Source organism: Onychostoma macrolepis, chromosome 17 (genome assembly GCF_012432095.1).
Source record: "Onychostoma macrolepis isolate SWU-2019 chromosome 17, ASM1243209v1, whole genome shotgun sequence".
Classification (NCBI taxonomy): domain Eukaryota; kingdom Metazoa; phylum Chordata; class Actinopteri; order Cypriniformes; family Cyprinidae; genus Onychostoma; species Onychostoma macrolepis.
The window spans coordinates 12,369,499-12,390,958 of NC_081171.1; the positions used below are offsets into that span (position 1 = coordinate 12,369,499).

A 21,460-nucleotide genomic window follows, 5' to 3' on the forward strand; every position below is an offset into this window, starting at 1 on the left:
AGGATCATGTGACACTGAAGACTGGAGTAATGATATTGAAAATTCAGCTCTGCCATCACAGTTTATAATTACGTTTTGAAATATATTCAAATATAAAAGTATTTTAAATTGTAATATTTCACAATTTTACTATATTTTTAATCAAATAAATGCAGCCTTGGGTGAGCATAGGAAACTTACCTACCCCAAATTTGTGAAAGGTAGTTTACAGTTAAATTGAGTTCAGTAACGATTTGGCAAATTCATTAAATATGAACAAATTAGATTTGGCTATTAAGCAGCTCTACAGAAGACTATAGTGTCATTATTCAGCTCAATTCGCTTCAAGTTTTGTCCTCACCCAAAAGCGTCAGTGCCATGAAATTAATAATATTACTGAAAGCGTCTTTTAGACCCCAACTAAGGAAGCTAAAGGCAACTGTGACAAGGAACCCCCAAACTCCATCAAGTTACAGAAATGGAGGGAAGAAAAAAAAAACATTGCAATGAGAATCTCTATCTAGTACTTTAAATTCTTTCTTTAAAAGATCAAGAACAACATCCTGAATTCTATGATATGCCCGTTTGAAATGGATGAAGAGTTTTTTTTGTTTGCTTTTGCCTTCAACATTTCTTTTGTATTTTCTCATTAAGGTTGTGACCTGTGTGAGCTAATTAGAGGAGAGTGTTTTTTGAAGATGAGGGGAAGCGGCTGTTTTTAAGATGTCTCTTGAGTGTGCATGAGGCTCTCTCTCTCATACAGAGCACGAAGCTTGTGTTTGAGGCTGTATTGTTTCTTAGACAGTGAGCCGATGGGGGGAGAGGTCAGCCATAAAGGTCTTCTGGTACAAATGAAGAATCGTTTAAAGCAGTGGAGCTGTGGATCAGGCTCAGCTTGAGTCCAGATGACCTGTGACCCTCAGAGTCTTTTCCTGGGGAAGAGGGAATGGGTGGATGATATTGTAGAGCTGCTGTGAGGAGTTTGACATAAGACTGTAGTCATGTAATCTCTCCTCTCCTCTCCTCTTCTTCTTTTTTTCTCTCCTCCTGTCTGGTCTTCTCTTCTGCTTTTTGCTCTTTTTGTTTTCTCCTCTTATCTAAATGCCTCTCCTCTTCGGTTTTCCTCTCTCCTCCCCTTTGTCTTTCCTTTCCTTCTTTCTAGTCTCTTCTCCTTTCTCCTATTATCTCTTCTCCTCTATTTTGTGTTCTTCTTGTGGTCTCCTTTTGTCTCTCTCCTTTCTTGTCTTCTCCAATCCATCCTGATTGCTTCTTTACTCCTTTCGGTTCTCCTCTTCTCTCCAGCTCTATTATTATTTTTACATCTTTTCTGGTCTTCTACTCTGCTTTCTCTTTTCTTTTCTCCTCCCTTCTCCTTATTTCAGGTCTCCTCCCCATCTTCTCTCCTCCTTTGCTCTTGTCTCCTCCCTCCTTTCTAGTCTCCTTATTTCTACTCTCCTCTCCTTCTGCTTCCTCCTTTCCTCCTGTCCTCCGTTCTGTTCGCCTCTTCTCCTTACTGGTCACCTTTCCACTTGTCCGTCCTTGTCTTCTTTGCTGCTTTGTCCTTCCTTCTCATTTCCTCTCCTCCTTTCTAGCGTTGTCTGCCCTCTCTTCTCCTCCGTTCTATTTGCCCCTCCTCTTTTCTGGTCCCTTCTGATCTTCTCTCCCCCCTCCATCTCTCCTTTGCCTTTCTTGTCTCTTCTCTCCTTCTGTCGTTTCTCTGGTTTTCCCCTCCTCTCTCCTCCTGTCCTGCCGTGTCCTCCCTCCTCTCTTCCTCCATCTCCGCTCTTCTCTGCGTACGGCGACGGAGGGCAGGGGAGCTGACGTATGTGTCCTCTCTGCTCTCACTAACATTGTTTATCATCCACCCAATCCAGCATGGAGCTGAATGTCTGATGAGGGAGAGAGCGGGCTAGAGAGGAGGATTGGTGTGCAGTAAATCAGTTAGTCTGTAAATGAGATGAGAGTGAAGGAGAAACAGTCTGAACTGAGGAGGGCATGAGGAGAATCTGGAACGTAGACTGACATTGAGATGATACAACACGCACACTAAACGCTCTCTGATCTATGGTGTCCTCAAAGTGGGCGCACACTCAAACGAAACCCTTTGATGGAGCTCCTTCAGTCGTTTGAAATTCCTCTTTCTTCTTAGAAACACACACACAAGTTACACAAACATGCACACAGTATTCCTGCTCCTTACATTCACTGCACACTGATAATATGAGCCTGATTATAGCGTTTTGCTTGAAGACCCTCAGTAATCGCTCTCTGTCTCGTTCCCTCTCATCCTTTATTCTCTCACTGTCCTCGTTCTGGCTTTAATACTCCACTGTGCCACAAAAGGATTATCGTGCCTTCTCCAAACAGGAAATGCATACACAAAGAGCCCTCCATGCCTCAAACCTCTGGCATCTCAACGTACTCAAAAGAAGATTGAGTTTTTTGGTCATGTCTGAATTAAAAAAAAATGTAAAAAAGTTGTTTACCCCCTAACTTTTCTTTCTACAGTCAAAGTATCTTTTCTGTGCTATTATGTTGTTTTTTTTAAAGGGACAGTTCACAGAAAAAAGAAAATTCATTGACGCACCCTCATTTTGTTGCAAACCTGTATGACTTACTTTCTTCTTTGCATCATAAGGGTTATTTTATGAAATGTCTGTCTTTTTTTCTTTCTTTGTTTTTTTTTTTGTTTCCATACAATGGAAGTCAATGGTAACCAAAACTGTTTCAAACATTCTTCAAAGCAGCATCTTTTCTGTTTTGCTAAAGAAAGCAAGTCTTATAGGTTTAAAATGACATAATGGTGAGTATATGTTAACAGAATCGATTTGAGTAAACTATCCCTTTAAACAGGCATGCCACAAGTTTCCTTGTTTGTCCATTCATAAGATGGTCATAAGGTGACTTTTCCATATGATAAAATGGCTTGTATGTCCTGTTCAGGGATTCAAACTGTTTAAATCTTTGAAATCAATGATGTTGCTAAAAACATTTATATTAAAAATGTTATTAACCTTGGGAGACTGAAACTGTGTGTGTATGTGTGGATCGTCCCTTGTGTCCTTCTGTCATTTAAGAGATGTAATCGACTTTGTCTTTTATAAGCGTCCTGTCTCTGTACGTAATGTCTCCCTCTCTCTCTCTCTGTCTCCTGCAGTTTTGGACATGGCGCGTCACGTCCCCCTGTATCGTGCTCTGTTAGAGCTGCTAAGGGCCATCTCCACCTGCACCAGCCTGGTTCCTCTGCTCTTGCCGCTATCAGGAGATGCTGCAGAGGAAGAGGAGGATGAAGAACACACTGAGTGTCAGACCTCTGTCGGCATGTTACTGGCCAAAATGAAGACCTGTGTGGACACCTACACCAACCGCCTCAGGTGAGCTCTTCCTTTTAGACACACACACACACACACACACACACACACACACACATTCAGTCCACCGGTCAGTCACACTAATGGATAGAGGACAGACAGAGTGACTGCTGATGGATGGATGCCCACCCTGTGACACTCACTGTCTCTGACCTCCATGGAAAAACCTGACTTATACCCACAAGATGTAACCTGATGCTATAGCCACAAGTCAAAATCAGTGTTTCACCAGAGGAGTGGCACACAGTGATAAATGACTGCTAGATCAGTCAGTGCTCCTCAGCTGCCCCCGAAAAGCCTCTAATCCCCAGTGGCCTTCAAACTGTCCTGAGCTTTTGCCGTCCCACGCTAGTCCATAATTTAGCTTTGGCTTTTTCAGTATATATGTTTTTGCCAGAATTTTCGCTGAACCCACCACAAAAAAATAAATCATGAATTAGATTTTTAGCAATGTATTATGCATTAGAAATATTTTCTTTCTTTCTTTCAAAAAAGTTTTTTTTAATTTAGAAATATATTTTTTTTATTCTTTATTTCTATCATTTGTTTATTTTTATTTACATTTTTATATTAATGTTTTAACTTATTTGTATAAATATTAATTCAAAATACATATTTATTAATTTTGGATAAATTGATACATTCATTTTCTTTTTTAAGATTATATAGCATGTTTTATGTCCCTTCAGTATAAACCTATGGATTTTTTCCACCTTTTTTTTTTATCTTCTAGGTAAAGATAGCGAGTCTGATTGCTTTGAATAATAGCTCAGGTGGATATGTAGAGTAGTGAGACTGTGATTTGTTATCAGCTGTCTGTGTCTTCATGGGTAGTCAGATGTTTATGGCATTTGCCTGTAAGTCACAAGGTTGGCTCTGTCTGAGTGTCTCTGAAAATGCGTGCACCCTTGAATGACGGAACCATCTTAATTATTGTCCTGTGCGTCACCTACAGGTAAAGGACGTTTTTGACATGCCCCCTTTTTCATTTGTCTGTCTCTTTCATTTTCTCTCCTCCTGCTTAATGAAAGATGCATGTTGTGAGGCCGTGTGCTTAGCCACAAGACAGCTGGATGTTGTTTTTAATGGTTTACTTTGGGACAAGTCACAATCTGCTGCTCATTTGATGCATCCAGTGTGTACTAGCACCTCTCAGGATGACAGCGTGTTTGTGTTTGTTTCAGGGCTGGGACATGAGAGATTGAGAAGTTCTTGAGGGCATGCACTTGTCTTTTCTCTGCCGTTGTTGTAGTCACTGAAAAATAAACATTTCACATGCAGACCCATAATTAATTTGTTAGTGTATAGAGGAATGTGATTTCTGATGTTTCTGTGTCCACCTTAGGTCAAAGAAAGACAAAAGTAAAGGGGTGATGAAGACTGAGACATCTGATCCTGAGCCAGAAGGCCTCACCCTGCTAGTTCCCGACATCCAGAAGACTGCAGAGATTGTTTATGCTGCCACCACCAACCTACGGCAGGCCAACCACGGTGAGAACTTCCATCTTAACAGTCTGCTTTTCCCAAACAAAAAATGCTTTCTGTAGGAACTGTTTATTAAACTGTTTATTAAATAATAAATGGACATTTTTACTAACTTTTTAATTAAAATGCTTAACATTGTTATTTAATGAATTTCTAATTTGGACACATTAACTCTTTGGACAAATTAATTATTCAGTATTAAGTTTTTAGAGTAACTTCATAAACCAGCTTCATAAAAAGCTTCCTTTTTAACATTGATGATAAGCAATTTTTCTTGAGCAGCAAATCAGCATATTAAAATGATTTCAGCTTTTTCACCACAGGAATAAATTACATTTTAAAATATAAAATTAGTCTAATTAGTCTAAAATATAAAACAGTTATTTTTAATTGTGATAATATTACTTCTACTGTATTTTTTATTAAATAAATGCAGACTTGATGGGCCTATGAAACATTTAACGAGTAGTATACCAGCTTTTTAATCATGAATCTAGTCAAGTTTGTCCAAACTTTTGACTTTTGTACATTTAACTAGTCATTTCATAATGTTTATAGAAATTGAAATGATCTGACCCATGGATGTTTCTGCACCATTTGAAGCACATTTCACACTAAATCCCCTTGCACAAAAGCTCTTAATGCTCTGTCTCTCTGCAGGGCAGTATTTCTTGAGACTTGAAACAGAACAGAAGCAAAAGCAGGACAGTGCTGGATGTATAGTGGTCAGTTAGAAAAGGGATGGTGTGTATTTCACAGGCTGAAGACACTCCCTGCTTGTCTGAGGGCCTCGGGGGACATGGAGTGACTGTTTGCTCTGACAAAATAAGCCAAAGAGAAACGGCTCTTCAGCACAGAGGCGGTAGGCTCTCTAAAGCCTGATCGTTTCCTCCAAGGATTTTTAAACGGAGAGTCAGCTTTACAGGGCACTTTCGTTTGTCAGACTAGACTTAATCTATGTCATGCTAATTCTTTTAGACCTTTAATTTGACCCTTAGTCATAGCCACATAGGGTGTATTTTCAGTCAGGGATGTTGTGAGATCAACGTTTAGTCCCTCAGAAAAACGGATGTGACCATGGCAATTCCTAATCCTGGGATTCAGAGGCCTAGAGATGAGTCACATCCGTTTATTAACATTTACAAATATGTCCCTCTGAGGTCCTCTAGAACAAAGCTAAGTGAGTGTTTGTTCCTGGGCAGAAACCCTTGTGGTCATGAGGAGGTAAGGTTTGGAAATAGTGTTAAGTTGGAGAACCACATTAGTACATCCACACATAATAACCAGCACCCTCCCTTGGGTATCTCATGCTCTCATTCTCTCCGTGATGAGTGAATGAAAGGGGCGTTAAATGTGGTGAAGCTGATCGATGCAGCTGTCACTATCCATAAGGAAAATCCATATGATAAGAGCAGTAAGACATTACACTTGCCAACCCGTTTAACTGCGTAATTAGTACTCCGTCTTTTCTTAAAAAGTGCCAGAGACAGCGCAGTCAGGGTGTCTGATTGGTCGAAAGTGGTGTCCTGTAGTTCAATATCGATATTGGCATCAATATCGTGCGCTAATGTGACGAGGTGAGAGTAAATGGAGCTATCGATGTCGGTGGGATTTTATGTGGCTCGTATCCAAAGCATAGCTGTTATCAGCCCTGTTAAGCACAAAGGTAATTTGATTGGCTGACATGGAGCATGGGTGTGCAGGGAGGGACATGTGTCTGCAACCAGTGCAGAATGGGCAGAAATGCCATAAAGCTCCTAAATATAGGGAGTTTAATTGTGTTGTAGCTCTAACAGCCTCCATCCGCAGGTCTGATATGTCTCACTGGAGTGGTGACGGTCTGCTGGTGCCGTTGTCATTAGTCTGACGCTCTCTCGATAACAATCTGAATTGAGAGAACAGAAATGCAGCGACTCATTTGTGTAACAACACGACTTTTTGCGATTCGTCTCATTTATCAAAGTAACAAATTTGCAGTCAAACACATCTCAATGGGAGTCTTTAATTATGAGCTCGCTCTTAGCTGTATGTTTTGTTTACTGATAGCAGAGCTACATATAGGCCTAGGCATTCAAGTTATTTTTGCATCTCGTAGGGATGTGTTGGTTTTTCAGGGATGAGAGGATTGAAGATGTGAACTGCTCAAACACACCCTCAGTCTACATTGAAACGCACATGCTCTTGAAGGGATTTTTTGATGTGTCTGTCTTCTGCTTTTTTTAGAGAGGAAGATGGCTGAAAGTTCTAAGAAGGCAGCAGCAAGGCCCAAACCGCTGTCCATCTTGCGCTCAATGGAGGAGAAATATACAGCAGCCATGAAAAAACTACAGTTTGGTGAGTCCTGAACTACATGTCTCTGCTAGTGCTTGACCCATTTAAGTTTTTACTGGATAAGAGAGAATATTATATAATTTAATCATTAAAATGAAATTTGACTCAAGTTCAATGATTTTAAACATTTTATTGAATATTTTAATTGAACATTTTAGGGATGCATAATACATTGGTTACCGACCGATATTAGATCTATTTAAGTATCGGTATCAGCCGATATTGAATGTATTCAGTTACATGCTATACATGCTAATTTCCTCTTTTTTTTAAGATTGCCTTTGTCTCTCTTAAATTATTCTTTAAAACAGTAATAATAATTTAGTAACACTGGTAATAATAGTTAATAGTATGGTATTTTTATATCAGCCGGTTTTTGGCCATAACGTGAAAATCTACTTAATCACTTGCCAGAATGATCAAATTTTTACTTTAGTATTGGTGCATTCAGTACTTTCCATTGGTTTATCTAAACCAAGTATTCACCTTCTTTCTTTTTTTGTCAGCCAAACCCATTTGATATGTTATTGTTTTCCCTCAGATGTTAAGTTGGTATTTAACAACATATTCATTGTATGTTTATATTTTTTTTAATGTTGGTCACATGGTATGCAGGGGAATCTAAAATATTCTAAAATAAACCCTGGTCTAAACCTATTCTTCTCTTTTATTCTGCTTCTGTGCTGCATACATAGTGGAATGAATGGATAGTAATTGCTGTTTTTCCTTTCGGCTGATTTTGTTTTCTTTAAGTGCACCAAAAATTTGAAGGAGCACAATGAAGTGAAATGGGGAAGATTGTGTTATCTTGCTGGAAGAATAGCTTTTCTGGTTGTCATTTCTCATCTGTCTTTGCTCTGATTGATGACAAGAGTTTTGTTCTGCCAAAAATGATTTAGCCCGACCTCAGTTGAATGAGGTAATCTCAACTGACGTGACTGTAAACAGGTTTGCACTGGTCCACACAGAACAGATCCTTCAGAATACACAGAATGGCTTTTTTCTGGAGGAAATATGATGAAATGTTTATTTTTAAGTAGGTCTGATGTTTATATTTCATTGTGACTGCTAAAAACTAACTGTCTGTGTGTTTTCTCTTCCACAGACACGTTTGAGATGGTGTGTGAGGATGAGGACTCTAAGCTGGTGTTTAAGGTGAACTACCATTACCTGTCTCAGGTGAAGAACGCCAGCGATGCCAACAGTGCCGCTCGTGCTCGACGATTAGCACAGGAGGCTGTCACACTCTCCACCTCCCTCCCTCTCTCCTCATCCTCCAGCGTGTTCGTCCGCTGCGATGAAGAACGTCTTGACATCATGAAGGTATGGTTTGATACCTCTGACCCCTCCATTAAAACTCTTAAATTTATCAGAGCTTATTAATTATTAGTAAAGCAGAGATCAATTTAAGCTGCATAAACATCTTAAATCAGGGTAAGAACACAAATTTACCGTAATAATGTATCGTATTAAAACTCTAAAGTGGAATTATGACGCAAAAATAAATGCAAAATGTAGATGGATGATCATGATTAATTGCGTTAAACTTAAAATAAATAAAATATTTTTTGTACTTGTGGCAGTTCAAACAAGTTAAATGTATTCATTTATTAAATGTGTTAATTACATTTTTTACTACAGAATCAAATAATGTGAATTGACTAATTAAATGAATCAGTCAATGAAAATCTGATTTCTCAGTGCTGAATATGAAAGCAGACCGTGACTGTCTTAAGCCTTGCTGTTTACTGTGGGTCAACATAAATCTTTCTATTTCTGCTGCATGACAAAACAACCGCTGTGAATCCCAGGAGTCTCTTGCTGTCTTGTGGTTTCTAACACACACATGAGTGCACACACTCTTCCTAATGACATTTGAGATGTGCTTTTGATCCGGGCTTGTCTCTGAGTGTGTAAATGTCAGTGTGTCTGGCTTGAGCTTTATGTCTCGGGCAGGCCAGACCACAGGCGGAGCCCCAGTCAGACTGGTCACTCGCTGCTCCGTCTGCTTACACTGACCCTTAACACCGAGCCGGGCCTTTTTATCTTCCTCCACACTTCATACAGTCTTAATGGACATTAATAGTAAACTGAGCTTTCCTGATTTAACCTACACAGAGTGTGTGAGTACAGCTTTGTGTGTGTGTGTGTGTGTGTGTTTAGTGTTGCGTTTGAATGGTCATGTCAAAACAGTCTTAACGCCTGAGTGCAGCTCTGCTGCCTGCAGTGGAGATGCACTGGATGGCATTACAGTCCTCCAATCTTCCTCTCTTTCTCACTCCTTCTGTGGGAAGCGGTATACATCTCTTTGACTGTATCAGGAAAACTTCCTCTATAGACCTGGTTTAGACATACACAATCATTATGGTGGTGTTCAACACAATGTTTTGTCGCCTTTGAATGAATGGAGGTTTTCTTGGTTTTTGTCTCAGGTTTTGATAACAGGGCCCGCAGACACACCGTATGCCAATGGCTGTTTCGAATTTGACGTCTACTTTCCTCAAGATTACCCAAACTCCCCTCCTCTGGTTAATCTGGAAACCACCGGTGGCCACAGCGTCCGCTTCAATCCAAACCTCTACAATGATGGCAAGGTTAGTGTCACTTCATGTTTTCATTTTGGGGAAATTATTCAGGAAATGTTTGGACCAATACAGTTTTTTTTTTTTTTCTCTTCTCAGTGGCTGATGCAAATACTGAAAATTAGACAGTAGATTAAAAAAAAAAAATGTGTATATATATATATATATATATATATATACACACATACATATACATTTTTAATTATTCAAGTTATTCTTCAATTCATAAAAGGGTTATTTTACAAATATTTTTTATATATATATATATATATACGTACATACGCACGCACACACATACACACACACACACACATATATATATATATATATATATATATATATATATATATATATATATATATATATATATATATATATATATATACACTGAACAAAATTATAAGCATAACACTTTTGTTTTTGCCCACATTTTTCATGAGCTGAACTCAAAGATCTAAGACTTTTTCTATGTACACAAAAGGCCTATTTCTCTCAAATATTGTCCACAAATCTGTCTAAATCCATTCACCTCACAGGTGTGGCATATCAAGATGCTGATTAGACAGCATGGATTATTGCACAGGTGTGCCTTAGGCTGGCCACAATAAAAGGCCACTCTAAAATGTGCAGTTTATCACACAGCACAATGCCACAGATGTCGCAAGTTTTGAGGGAGCATGCAATTGGCATGCTGACTGCAGGAATGTCCACCAGAGCTGTTGCCCGTGAATTGAATGTTCATTTCTCTACCATAAGCATAACACCTCCAAGATTGTCTGAGACCAGCCACCCGGACAGCTGCTGCAACAATCGGTTTGCATAACCAAAGAATTTCTGCACAAACTGTCAGAAACCGTCTCAGGGAAGCTCATCTGCATGCTCGTCTTCCTCATCGGGGTCTCGACCTGACTGCAGTTCTTCACCGTAACCGACTTGAGTGGGCCAATGCTCACATTCGATGGCGTCTGGCACTTTGGAGAGGTGTTCTCTTCACGGATGAATCCCGGTTTTCACTGTACAGGGCAGATGGCAGACAGCGTGTATGGCGTCGTGTGGGTGAGTGGTTTGCTGACGTCAACGTTGTGGATCAAGTGGCCCATAGTGGCGGTGGGGTTATGGTATGGGCAGGCGTATGTTATGGACAACGAACACAGGTGCATTTTATTGATGGCATTTTGAATGCACAGAGATACCGTCACGAGATCCTGAGGCCCATTCATCCACGACCATCACCTCATGTTACAGCATGATAATGCACGGCCCCATGTTGCAAGGATCTGTACACAATTCCTGGAAGCTGAAAACATCCCAGTTCTTGCATGGCCAGCATACTCACCGGACACGTCACCCATTGAGCATGTTTGGGATGCTCTGGATCGGCATATACGGCAGCGTGTTCCAGTTCCTGCCAATATCCAGCAACTTCGCACAGCCATTGAAGAGGAGTGGACCAACATTCCACAGGCCACAATCAACAACCTGATCAACTCTATGCGAAGGAGATGCGTTGCACTGCGTGAAGGAGATGTGTTGCACTGCATGAGGCAAATGGGTGGTCACACCAGATACTGACTGGTTTTCGGATCCCCCCCGGACCCCCCCAATACAGTAAAACTGCACATTTTAGAGTGGCCTTTTATTGTGGCCAGCCTAAGGCACACCTGTGCAATAATCATGCTGTCTAATCAGCATCTTGATACGCCACACCTGTGAGGTGGATGGAGTATCTCGGCAAAGGAGAAGTGCTCACTAACACAGATTTAGACAGATTTGTGAACAATATTTGAGAAATAGGCCTTTTGTATACATAGAAAATGTTTTAGACCTTTGAGTTCAGCTCATGAAAAATGGGGGAAAAAACAAAAGTGTTGCGTTTATAATTTTGGTCACTGACCAAAATTATAAACAATCACACACACAATAAAAAATAGAAATGATTAAAATTATACAATAAAAATATTTGTAAAATACCCCTTTTTTAATAAAGTTAATTTATATGTTCGTATGACTTGTTTAGTTGAATTGTTCAATGTTTTTTTTTGTTTCTCTATATCCTGATCTCTTCGTACTCTCTCTCATTCATTCTGTAACAACCAGGTGTGTTTAAGTATCCTGAACACCTGGCACGGGCGTCCTGAGGAGAAGTGGAACCCTCAGACCTCTAGCTTTCTACAGGTGAGTAAAATCCCTTCCGTTTGTAGTTTCTCTCTTATATAATTCCGAAGCAGTGGAATGCCAGAAAAGACCTAGTCTCATTTCATCACTTTCAGAGAATATTCAGTCATATCACCGTCACCTGCACATCGACCGCTGAGCATTTACAACATTCTCATCCTGGTTTCCTTACAGTAATTATCTTCCCACATCTCAACCCCTTTCCCTCCCTCTCTCCATCATACCTCTCCGAATAATAGGCAGGGGAGCTGTTTCCCCCTGTGATATTGATCTGATCAGGCTCTGCCCCTCTCTCTCCTCGAGCTCGTGCTCATGTACTGCTGCCAGCAGTTCATAGAAATGTCTCCATTGATTAGTACTACAGTTAGTGTCCAGCCGATCAATAAATGGAAATTAGGCACAGTGACGGTAGTGCTGTGGTCAGTGAGAGCCAGTGTGCTCTTTACCTCTTCTACTTGATCCGTGTGTCATTCCTCCTAGGCTTTCTAAAACGTTTGTGTGTATGTGTGTTTTAGGTGCTGGTGTCAATCCAGTCTCTGATCCTGGTGTCCGAGCCATACTTCAACGAACCAGGTTACGAGCGGTCTCGGGGCACACCGAGTGGAACGCAGAGCTCCAGAGAGTACGACGGAAACATCCGGCAGGCCACTGTCAAGTGGGCCATGCTAGAACAGATCCGCAACCCTTCACCCTGCTTTAAAGAGGTTAGATATCACCCATCACAAATACACACTCTTATTGGCTCATGAAAAGTTTCAGAGGTTCTTGAGTTCACATATATGCAGTGACCCCAAAAAGTATTTAGAGAAGAAAATCAAATCTGAATAAAATATTACAGCTTTCACAAAAATACTAGGCAGCTCACCTTTTTTCAGCGTAATAAGGGTAATTATAAGGAATATTTCTTGAGCACCAAATTAGCATATTAGAAAGATTTTTAAAGGAAAATGTAGCTTTTTTTTCTGCTGAAAATTCAGCTTTGCCTTCACAAGAATAAACTGTATTCTAAAGTATATTAAAATAGAAAACTGTTTTCAATTGTAATTTTATTTCAAAATATTGCTTTTTTTACTGCATTTTTGATCAAATATATATATAGCCTCGGTGAGCATAAAAGACTCCGACACTAGGCATTTGTACAGATTTTTTTCAACACATTTTTTCAGAGACGTTTTTACTGACCCCAGACTTTTGACAGCCAGTATATATGTATTTATAAATATTATTAATTTTATATACATAATGCCCCGTGGCTATTTTTGCCCTCTGTGTTAGCAGCACATTCTAAGTTGTTGTTTTTTTTATCATTTTCGGATAGATAATGTTCCCCTCCACCCCCTCATCTTCTCCCCTCTTTGTTTTTGATTTCCTTTTGTCCTTGATACGGCCCCCACCAGCAGATAACAATCATCCATACACTCTGTGAAAAGAGAGAGAGAGAGAGGTGGAGGATGGGCGGCCTGAATCGGAATATAAATGAGTGAAGATATTGAGTCATTGAATGAGGCATGCGAATCATGAATGTGCTGAAATGATCCAAATATGTGCACTCGGGGCCTAAAACTAACTTTTTGCCACACCTGCCAATGGCCGGTGGCGTGATTTAAAATTTACCGGCCAAAAGATTTTTTTACCGGCCATGAAACTCTTTTTGCAAAAACAGGCAGTCATTACTACTACGATGACTAAACATATTTACAATGTTTTTAATTTGTCCTTTCCTTTACTTGCAAGAAAAAAACAACAAACTGATTTATCTTTTCTTTTCTTTTTTTTGTCCCTAAAAAATGTTGAGATTCTTGTCCTTTTGTATGTTTTCGGCAAACGGAGCAGGCCATCGTGTTACGCCTGTTTCACACATACTCAGTTTGCAGTGCGTATGTGGTGCATATTTTTTTTCTGAACACACGCTAATGGATTAGAGCAGGGCTATTCAGTTAGCTTCATTTGAGGGCCAGATTATCAAACTGAAAATTTGAAGGGGGCCGTGGGGGCGGGGGCTGTCTGGATCTCTTTCTGGGTGGACCTATAAAATTAGAAATTCAACTGAAATCTAAAATCTATAAAAGGTTAACATTAGTGCTGTTTGTCAGTCGATTAGAAAAATAATTAATCGCACATTTTTCTGTAAGTAATCATTTATATTGTCATAATTTCACATTGAACCTCCAATTTAATGTAGCAACACAAATATAGTATATTTTAAATATGTTTTTAATGGCGTCGTTTTACTAATTAGCCTATTATTAATGAAGGACTGATACCAATACTGCTACTGGTGTCTCTATTAAATGCATTTTCCCTCAATTTTACCTATTAATTATAGCCATTCAACATTACAATTAAAAGCCATTCTTTTTAACATTTAATAAGCTATGAAATATTAAGTGATTTTAAAACAATCTTCACATAAACTATAAATTGAATATGCATAAACTATACAGATTAATCTTTAATAATCAGCGACTAGAGCAGTCGAGTGATTTCTCTTTTTCTTTTGTTCTTTGATTTACATCACCGACAGACTTCAGCAGTGTTGTCTCTTTAAAACCTGATGCACATGACGCAGATCTGACACAAATCCTATTTTCTCCAAACTCTTTACCGTCATTTAAGACTTTATTACTCATTTAAGACTACGTTTACGAGGTAACTCGCCAAAACCGCGTATTTTGACACAATTGTGTGTGTTTTCGTCCGTTGAAGAGCTACTGGTGCACTGTCTCAAAGTGGCTCGGTGTGTGTGTGTACAGCCAAACACGCAGCCTCTCAAACTTCACTGCACTGTTTAGGCGGCGAAACCACGGATATGTATCGCCATATTCTCGGGTTATGAAGAATAAAGAAGGGAAAAGTTAATCTTCTGAAATGAAGCAGCAATATCTTCTGAGGTAAAAGTTATGGTAAAACTGTGTCTAGGGACAAGCTGGCCATCAAAAGTTTTACCCGCCAACTGGCGACTGACACGGTTACATATACTCGCCAAAGTCGATTTTTACTCTCATTTGGCGCTTGGCGAGTGTTAATTTTAGGCCCTGTGTGCACTCATCTAATTGCCAAACTTACTCGTGATTCCACGATCAAACCAAAAACATGCATTAAACTCTGGGTCATGCTTGTGTATTTGTGAGTGTTCACCTCATGTAATCTCAGATGACTCTCTAACTGTCACACATCAGGAGGAGCTTTTCATTTAGAAGAAACCAGATCAGACCACCTGGCGCCACTCTGGCATCATCGCTCCATGTCATCTTAGGTCTAGTATGGGCATTTCAGCTGGTATTCATGAGTTTGATGTAATGCCTAACGGCTGCCTCGCCACCTCAGGCAGTTATGAGGCTGCTACATTACCTCTGTATCCCACAGTGGACACTAAACAGGCTGTTGCCATGGCAACCTAAGCATTGTTCACAGGGATAAAGGGCTGTCGTTTGGGCAGAACCGAGCCAGGCCAAGCATCAACCGACTCGTACAGGACTCATACTCACTGATGAATTATGTATTGACGCAGACGGAATCCGCATAATTATGCAGAATTCTAGTATTATTTGCTGAGTATATAATGAAACTAGTCCAAATGAACATGCAAGGAGTCAAGGACGTATTAAAATGTGTGGACGCTGTGTGTAGACTCTCTCTCGTCCCCTCAGACATTAGCTTTTAGCTGCTGTAGGAGAGACCTGTGACGTCATCTACAGGAGGTGGAAGCTGGTTTTGTCAGAAGCAAGTGCAGCAGAATCTTAAACAGCCTCACACATGAACACCTTTGGGGTCTGTGCCAAAACTAGTTGAGCTGCCTACTCCCCACATAGTCAGCATTCTTACAGAAGAGACTCCACTCACAGTTGATTCCAATAGTTTAGAGTTTTCCATTAGCATGTTGCAGGCAGGCACAGATTTTTAGCACAAAAATGTTAATTTTAGGGTTTTTTATTTTTTTTATTAATTTTACTATTTTTATTTTATTAATTTTGGTAATTTATTTATATACATTAGGGTTGTCCATTTAATGCGTAAATTAGATTAATTATGGTGAAAAATAACGTGCTAAAATTTTTAATGCATTCAACACAATTGCCCTGCCCCAGACCTACATGGGTCATCTGACATTTCATACAGTTGATTGATTGACAAATATGATGCAGGGCAGCAACTCGCTGCGTGATGGAGCCTAGAGAACGTAGTTAGAATGTCCCTAAAATTGAAGATATGGGGCAAAAATGCCCCTGTTTGAGTTTTTCTCATATTTACATCATTTAGTTAAACAATATCACACGAGCAATAAGTGCAGTATCACAAGAGTGCAACAGTTCAGTAAGAAGTTAATATTGTGTTATTTTAGACACAGTTGTCTGTTTTGCTCAATTTTTCCAACAAAAATATAAAGACAAAGCAGAACTGTTCGTCTCCAAGCAACACACGGCGGCATTTCCTTTCTTAATCCATTGTTTTGAACGAATCGTTTGGACCATTAGGCTTGTTGGATTTGAAGCGGCGCTGCACAGACCGATTGGTGTATGACATCAAAGTACTGCGAGAGCGATTCTAAAGCATAAGGAGCTGTCTGCTCTCTATAGCACTTGCGGTACTTTGATGGCACACGGTCTGATGGTGATGATCCGCTTCAAGTCGAACAAGCCTAATGATTCAATGGACCATTCATAAAGAGGACCATTTACCTCACTCCTGAATGAATCAGACATTTTAACGAATCAAATAAATGAATTGACTTGATGACTTAATCATTAAGACATTTACTGCCACCTACTGACAGCTTTAGTTTCTTATTTAGAAACTATAAGAAATTTGGTATTTGAATTTATTTATTAAGATTAACCCCTTGAGATGTACCATTTCATTTTCGAGGGGGTCACACAATGTATCACAATCACAACATGGTAACAAAAAAAACACAAATTAACATTACATCCATAAACAACATCAAACTACAAAACACAAACATTAATTGGAGGAAAACAAAGAAAAAAAAGCATATTTCCATATGAATATTTTCCTATTTAATACTGTAAAGCTGCTTTGACACCATCTGAAAAAGCGCTATATAAATAAAGGTGACTTGATAATAATAATAGAAATTATTAAATGTGTAGTTCACCCGACCAAAAATTTTGTATATGTATATGAAATGAATGTTTTGTTGAATCAAACAAAATATTTCTTGCTGAATCTACTTTTTGTACTGTCTGATGCTTTACGCAACAATGACTTTACATTATCTTTTGGGAGTAATTTCTCTGACAAATTTGATGTGCGATTAATTTGCACTTAATTAGATTAATTAATCACCACATCATGTAAGTAATTAGATTAAAATTTTTAATCGCTTACCAGCACTAATATAAATATGGTTTACTGAAAACACTGATTGAGCGATTACATGAGGCATGAGATTCATGTTTATTTTGTGTTAAAACTAGTAGTAAAGAGGAAGGGATGATCACACTCACTCACGCTCTGTGGTGGCGTTTATACAACAATCTGTCACGCCTCATCAAAGAGCGCCAAAATGGCATTTATTGTTTGAATTTACTGAAACAAAAATGGACATAATTTGAAAGATGAGAATTTTTCTTATCAAAAGTAACAATATATATAACTGGAAGTTTCCAAAGAAGTTCCACTCATGCAGTTGTTAAATCAATGCTGTATTTGTTCTGTAAACGTGTACCAAACCGAAAGACCTGTACCGACAATTTTCAGTACAAATATGTGTACCGTTGCACCCCTGTGTGTGTGTGTGTGTGTGTGTGTATATATATATATATATAATTTTTATTTTTTTAAGTATTTAAAATCAACATTTCTCTTGCTTCGTCCACCATTAGGTTTATATTTTTGAGTGTAGTACATCCACACAGGTTCACACATGCGATTTAATAAACAGCAGGACAAGTAGCTATCTCACTTTCCCCCTCTCTCTCACTCACTCACACACACACACACACACACACACACACACAGCCAGTCACGTAGGGTAATAAGTGGTGGGCTGTTGACGTCAGAAGAGAGAGGAAACACACACACACTTGCTCCTGCACAACAACCTTACTTGGTAGCTGTGCTCATGTTCATTTTCTTTTAAATGGCATTTCTGTTCTTAACCCTTTTTCATTTCTCTCTACCTCTCTCTGGCTTTCCAATATCATTAAAGATGTTCCTTTGGGAACTGAATAAATATGAAGCAAATGCGGTCTAATGGGAGAGGCTGTAACAGTCACATGTCTGGTGACTGGTGACCTTTGTATGTTTGAGAGAAAGATAGATTTATGAAGGATGGATGAAGCGAGACAGCAAAAGAGAGAGATATAAGGCCAGTGAGGTTGAGCTCTGAGCCAGCGAGTGATGTGTAGTGGCCGCCGGGGTTTCCATGGCAACACTGGCAAGACCATCGATCACATGCACTCATTCCTGAATCCCTCTCGTCTGCACTCGGTCTTTTCCCCACAGAAGTTTAAGCTGTGCAACGTCTCGCTTTTACAAGCAGGCTAAAGTGCATGTCTTAATCCTGAGAGAGATTGTGTGATAGTGAAAACACAACAGGTGGATTTTCCAAAAGCTGTTTGTAAGAGTGTTTTCCCACTAGAGCTTCAAGATGATTCTGCATTCATTTAGCTTAATCTGTTTTTTTTTTTTCAAATGGCAGCTGTTTTGGGGAAAATTAAATTTTGGTAACTGTATAGTAGCTTTTTTTTTGTTGTTGTTTTTTTACAAATTTAGTTAAATTTCAAATAATTTATTAAATTTCAGTGTCCTAATGTTTTAAGAATAAGCAAACAGAACATCAGTTATTGTAAAAATATTACATCTTTATTCTAAAAACTTTATGAATTTATTCCCGTAACATTATGGCTTTGTTCAGCGAACATTGCAAATTTATTATTGTAGCATTACAACTTCATTCTTCATTCAAAACATCCTTTTGTGCAAAACATGAATTCTCAGATTCACAGAAAACATGGGTTCTTGAAACATTATGACTTTATCCTCAAAACTTTACTTTTATTTATTTTCATAACATTATATTTTTCTCAAACCATGATTTTAACCTCAATCCTATAACTTTATTCTTGCAATTTTGGCTTGCAAATTTGACAATCTTGCTTTAATGTAATATTGTGACTTTATTCTTGAAATAGCGCTAAAGTGGCATTATAAAATTAGTATTCTGAAAAATACTTTAAAACCTACTAATAACCGCTGTCATAACGCAGTTGATACAGTGGAAAGCCATTTAATGACTTAAAGTGGTTCAGAAGTAAAGCTTTCCCAAATCTGTGGCCAGTCAAACTAGCCTACAATTAACCATTTAAAAAGCATGTCATGTTGTATTTTGCATAAGAATCACATAAGACACATTGAACTGTGTCTAGGGACAAGCTGGCCATCAAAAGTTTTACCCGCCTGGAGAAACGATACTGGGTGGTATGACAGCTATTATCAACTCCTCACATCTGCCGTTTAGTACAATGTATGACGTGTTTGGAAAACACATTGAGATGGAGAGAAAGAGTATCTCTGATCCAAATCCAGAACGAACGAGTGATTCAGCTCTCGCCTTCAGACAGAGTCGGAGTACTACTAGGAAGTGTGTGTGTCTGTGTGAGCTTTGAGTTCTTCTCTTTCCTGCCTATGGTCTTTGTTACCGAAAAGGTCACTTAGTTTATTCATATTAACGTGCGCGGACAGGCAATGACTGCTAGTTATCTGTGCAGTGCGATCGGTCATCTGGTCTTTATGAATCAAATAGGTCACTGGAGTCTCAATCCAAAGATCAGCCGATTGTTTTCTAGTGCTACTAAAATAGGATATGAGGTTTGTGTTTGATTTATTGGCTCTGCAGGAACTGATACACAATTGCTTTTCCAAGAACACTGAGAGCGTGTGTTTTGTGCACTAACCGTGTGTGTGTGTGTGTGTGTGTGTGTGCAGGTGATCCATCGGCACTTCTATCTGAAGCGAGCGGAGATCATGGCCCAGTGCGAGGGCTGGATCTGTGATATTCAGCAGTACAGCAGCGATAAGAGAGTCGGCCGAACCATGTCTCATCACGCAGCTGCACTAAAGGTACAACACCGTGTGTTCACTGTCATACAACCGGAAATTGTGCCGTTTGATGTGTTTTTGAAAGCGATTCCATGTGTGTTTTTGCAGAGGCACACAGCTCAGCTCAGAGAAGAGTTGTTGAAGCTTCCCTGTCCTGAAGGCCTGGAGCCGGACGGGGAGGAGTTTTCTGAGAAAAGCACCTCGCTCATGGTGAAAGAGCTGCCTGGTCAGGATGCAGAAGCAGGCGGACAGCCCAGACGCCCACTGTAGCGACGGCCAGCTATGATCCCCTCTCCCCCGAAGCCCCGCCCACCGCCTTTGACTATCCATTGATATTGAAAAAAGACTGGATGGCTTTGGTGATTAAGCCATCTTTTTGTCAATATTTGTATGTAAGAATCTAATTATGTAATAGCATAAAAAGAGAGGACAGTCAAAACAAAGAAAATACAAGGAAACGAATCCGCTTACACCCACCGACACACAAGACGAACCGCTGAACTCTGCTGCGCCCTGAAGAAAACAAAGGAGACAAGAAAAAAATCTTTTTATTTACTTGTAAAAGAGTATAAAGTTTTTTTGTGCTTTTTTTTTTTTCTTTATTTTCCCAAATTGTTAAATAACCACTGATTGATATGTTATTAAACTTGTTTATGTAAAACAAAATGAAAGATGAAATCACAGTATATATAAGGGAACTGCCTTTAGTGGAGAATGTTTACCAAATGTTAATTTCTCTCTTTTTTTTGTTAATTTTTTCTTTTATTTTGGACTCTTAGTGCAAGGACAGTTTGTAAGTGAGAATATACTGGTCATTCTTTAAGCAAACTATTTAAAAGAACGTAACAAACACGCGCCCATACCCACTCTTGAGTTCCCCCGATCCTCTGGTGACCCTCTGACAGTGCTTTTGGTTTCTACAGATTTGTGTACACTTCAATAATAAAGCCTGAAACGGACGTTCAGAAGTACTCTGTTGACTGGATGCTCTTGTTCAGGCTGATCAATAGCACGTTTTATTTTTGCCCTCTCTCTGCTTTTAAGTGCAAGTTTAATAAATGCAACCTGTTTTACTTTGCTTGGAAATACTAATTAATGTGGGTTTCTAGATGGCAGATTGTGGTGAGTGTGCGTAAGCAGGGTTTACTTTTATCTTTTCACTTTCTCTTAATTATGACAAAGTTCCTAGAAAATATGCTAAATAATGAGATGAATGAAACATTTGATGTATGCATGGAAATCTTGACAGTCTCAAATGGATCCGACAGTTAGAATCATAGTATAATTTTATATTTTTAACTTTAATTGATATTTAATTTAGTAAAAATTAAGTCAAGTCATTTTAAATACCAAAGAAGTGCAATATTTAGTTGCCCCAAAGTTTTGCTTGGATGTAAAATGTACACTTCCAGAAAGATTCGTTCAGCAAGTATGCATTAAATAGATCATGCATTTATAAGGTTACAGAAGATT

At 39.0% G+C, this 21,460-nt stretch overlaps 1 protein-coding gene across 1 annotated transcript in view; it reads left to right on the forward strand.

The window, feature by feature from the left end:
* birc6 (baculoviral IAP repeat containing 6) overlaps nt 1–21,064 on the forward strand; it is a 110,636-nt gene extending 89,572 nt beyond the window's left edge. The window contains 10 exon segments of the mRNA XM_058750046.1: nt 3,137–3,353; nt 4,696–4,841; nt 7,059–7,169; nt 8,272–8,489; nt 9,599–9,760; nt 11,846–11,923; nt 12,439–12,627; nt 19,874–20,008; nt 20,096–20,220; nt 20,222–21,064. Coding sequence (XP_058606029.1) covers nt 3,137–3,353; nt 4,696–4,841; nt 7,059–7,169; nt 8,272–8,489; nt 9,599–9,760; nt 11,846–11,923; nt 12,439–12,627; nt 19,874–20,008; nt 20,096–20,220; nt 20,222–20,273 — 1,433 coding nt within the window. The 3' untranslated portion in view covers nt 20,274–21,064.
* The last annotated feature ends 396 nt before the right edge of the window (nt 21,065–21,460 follow it).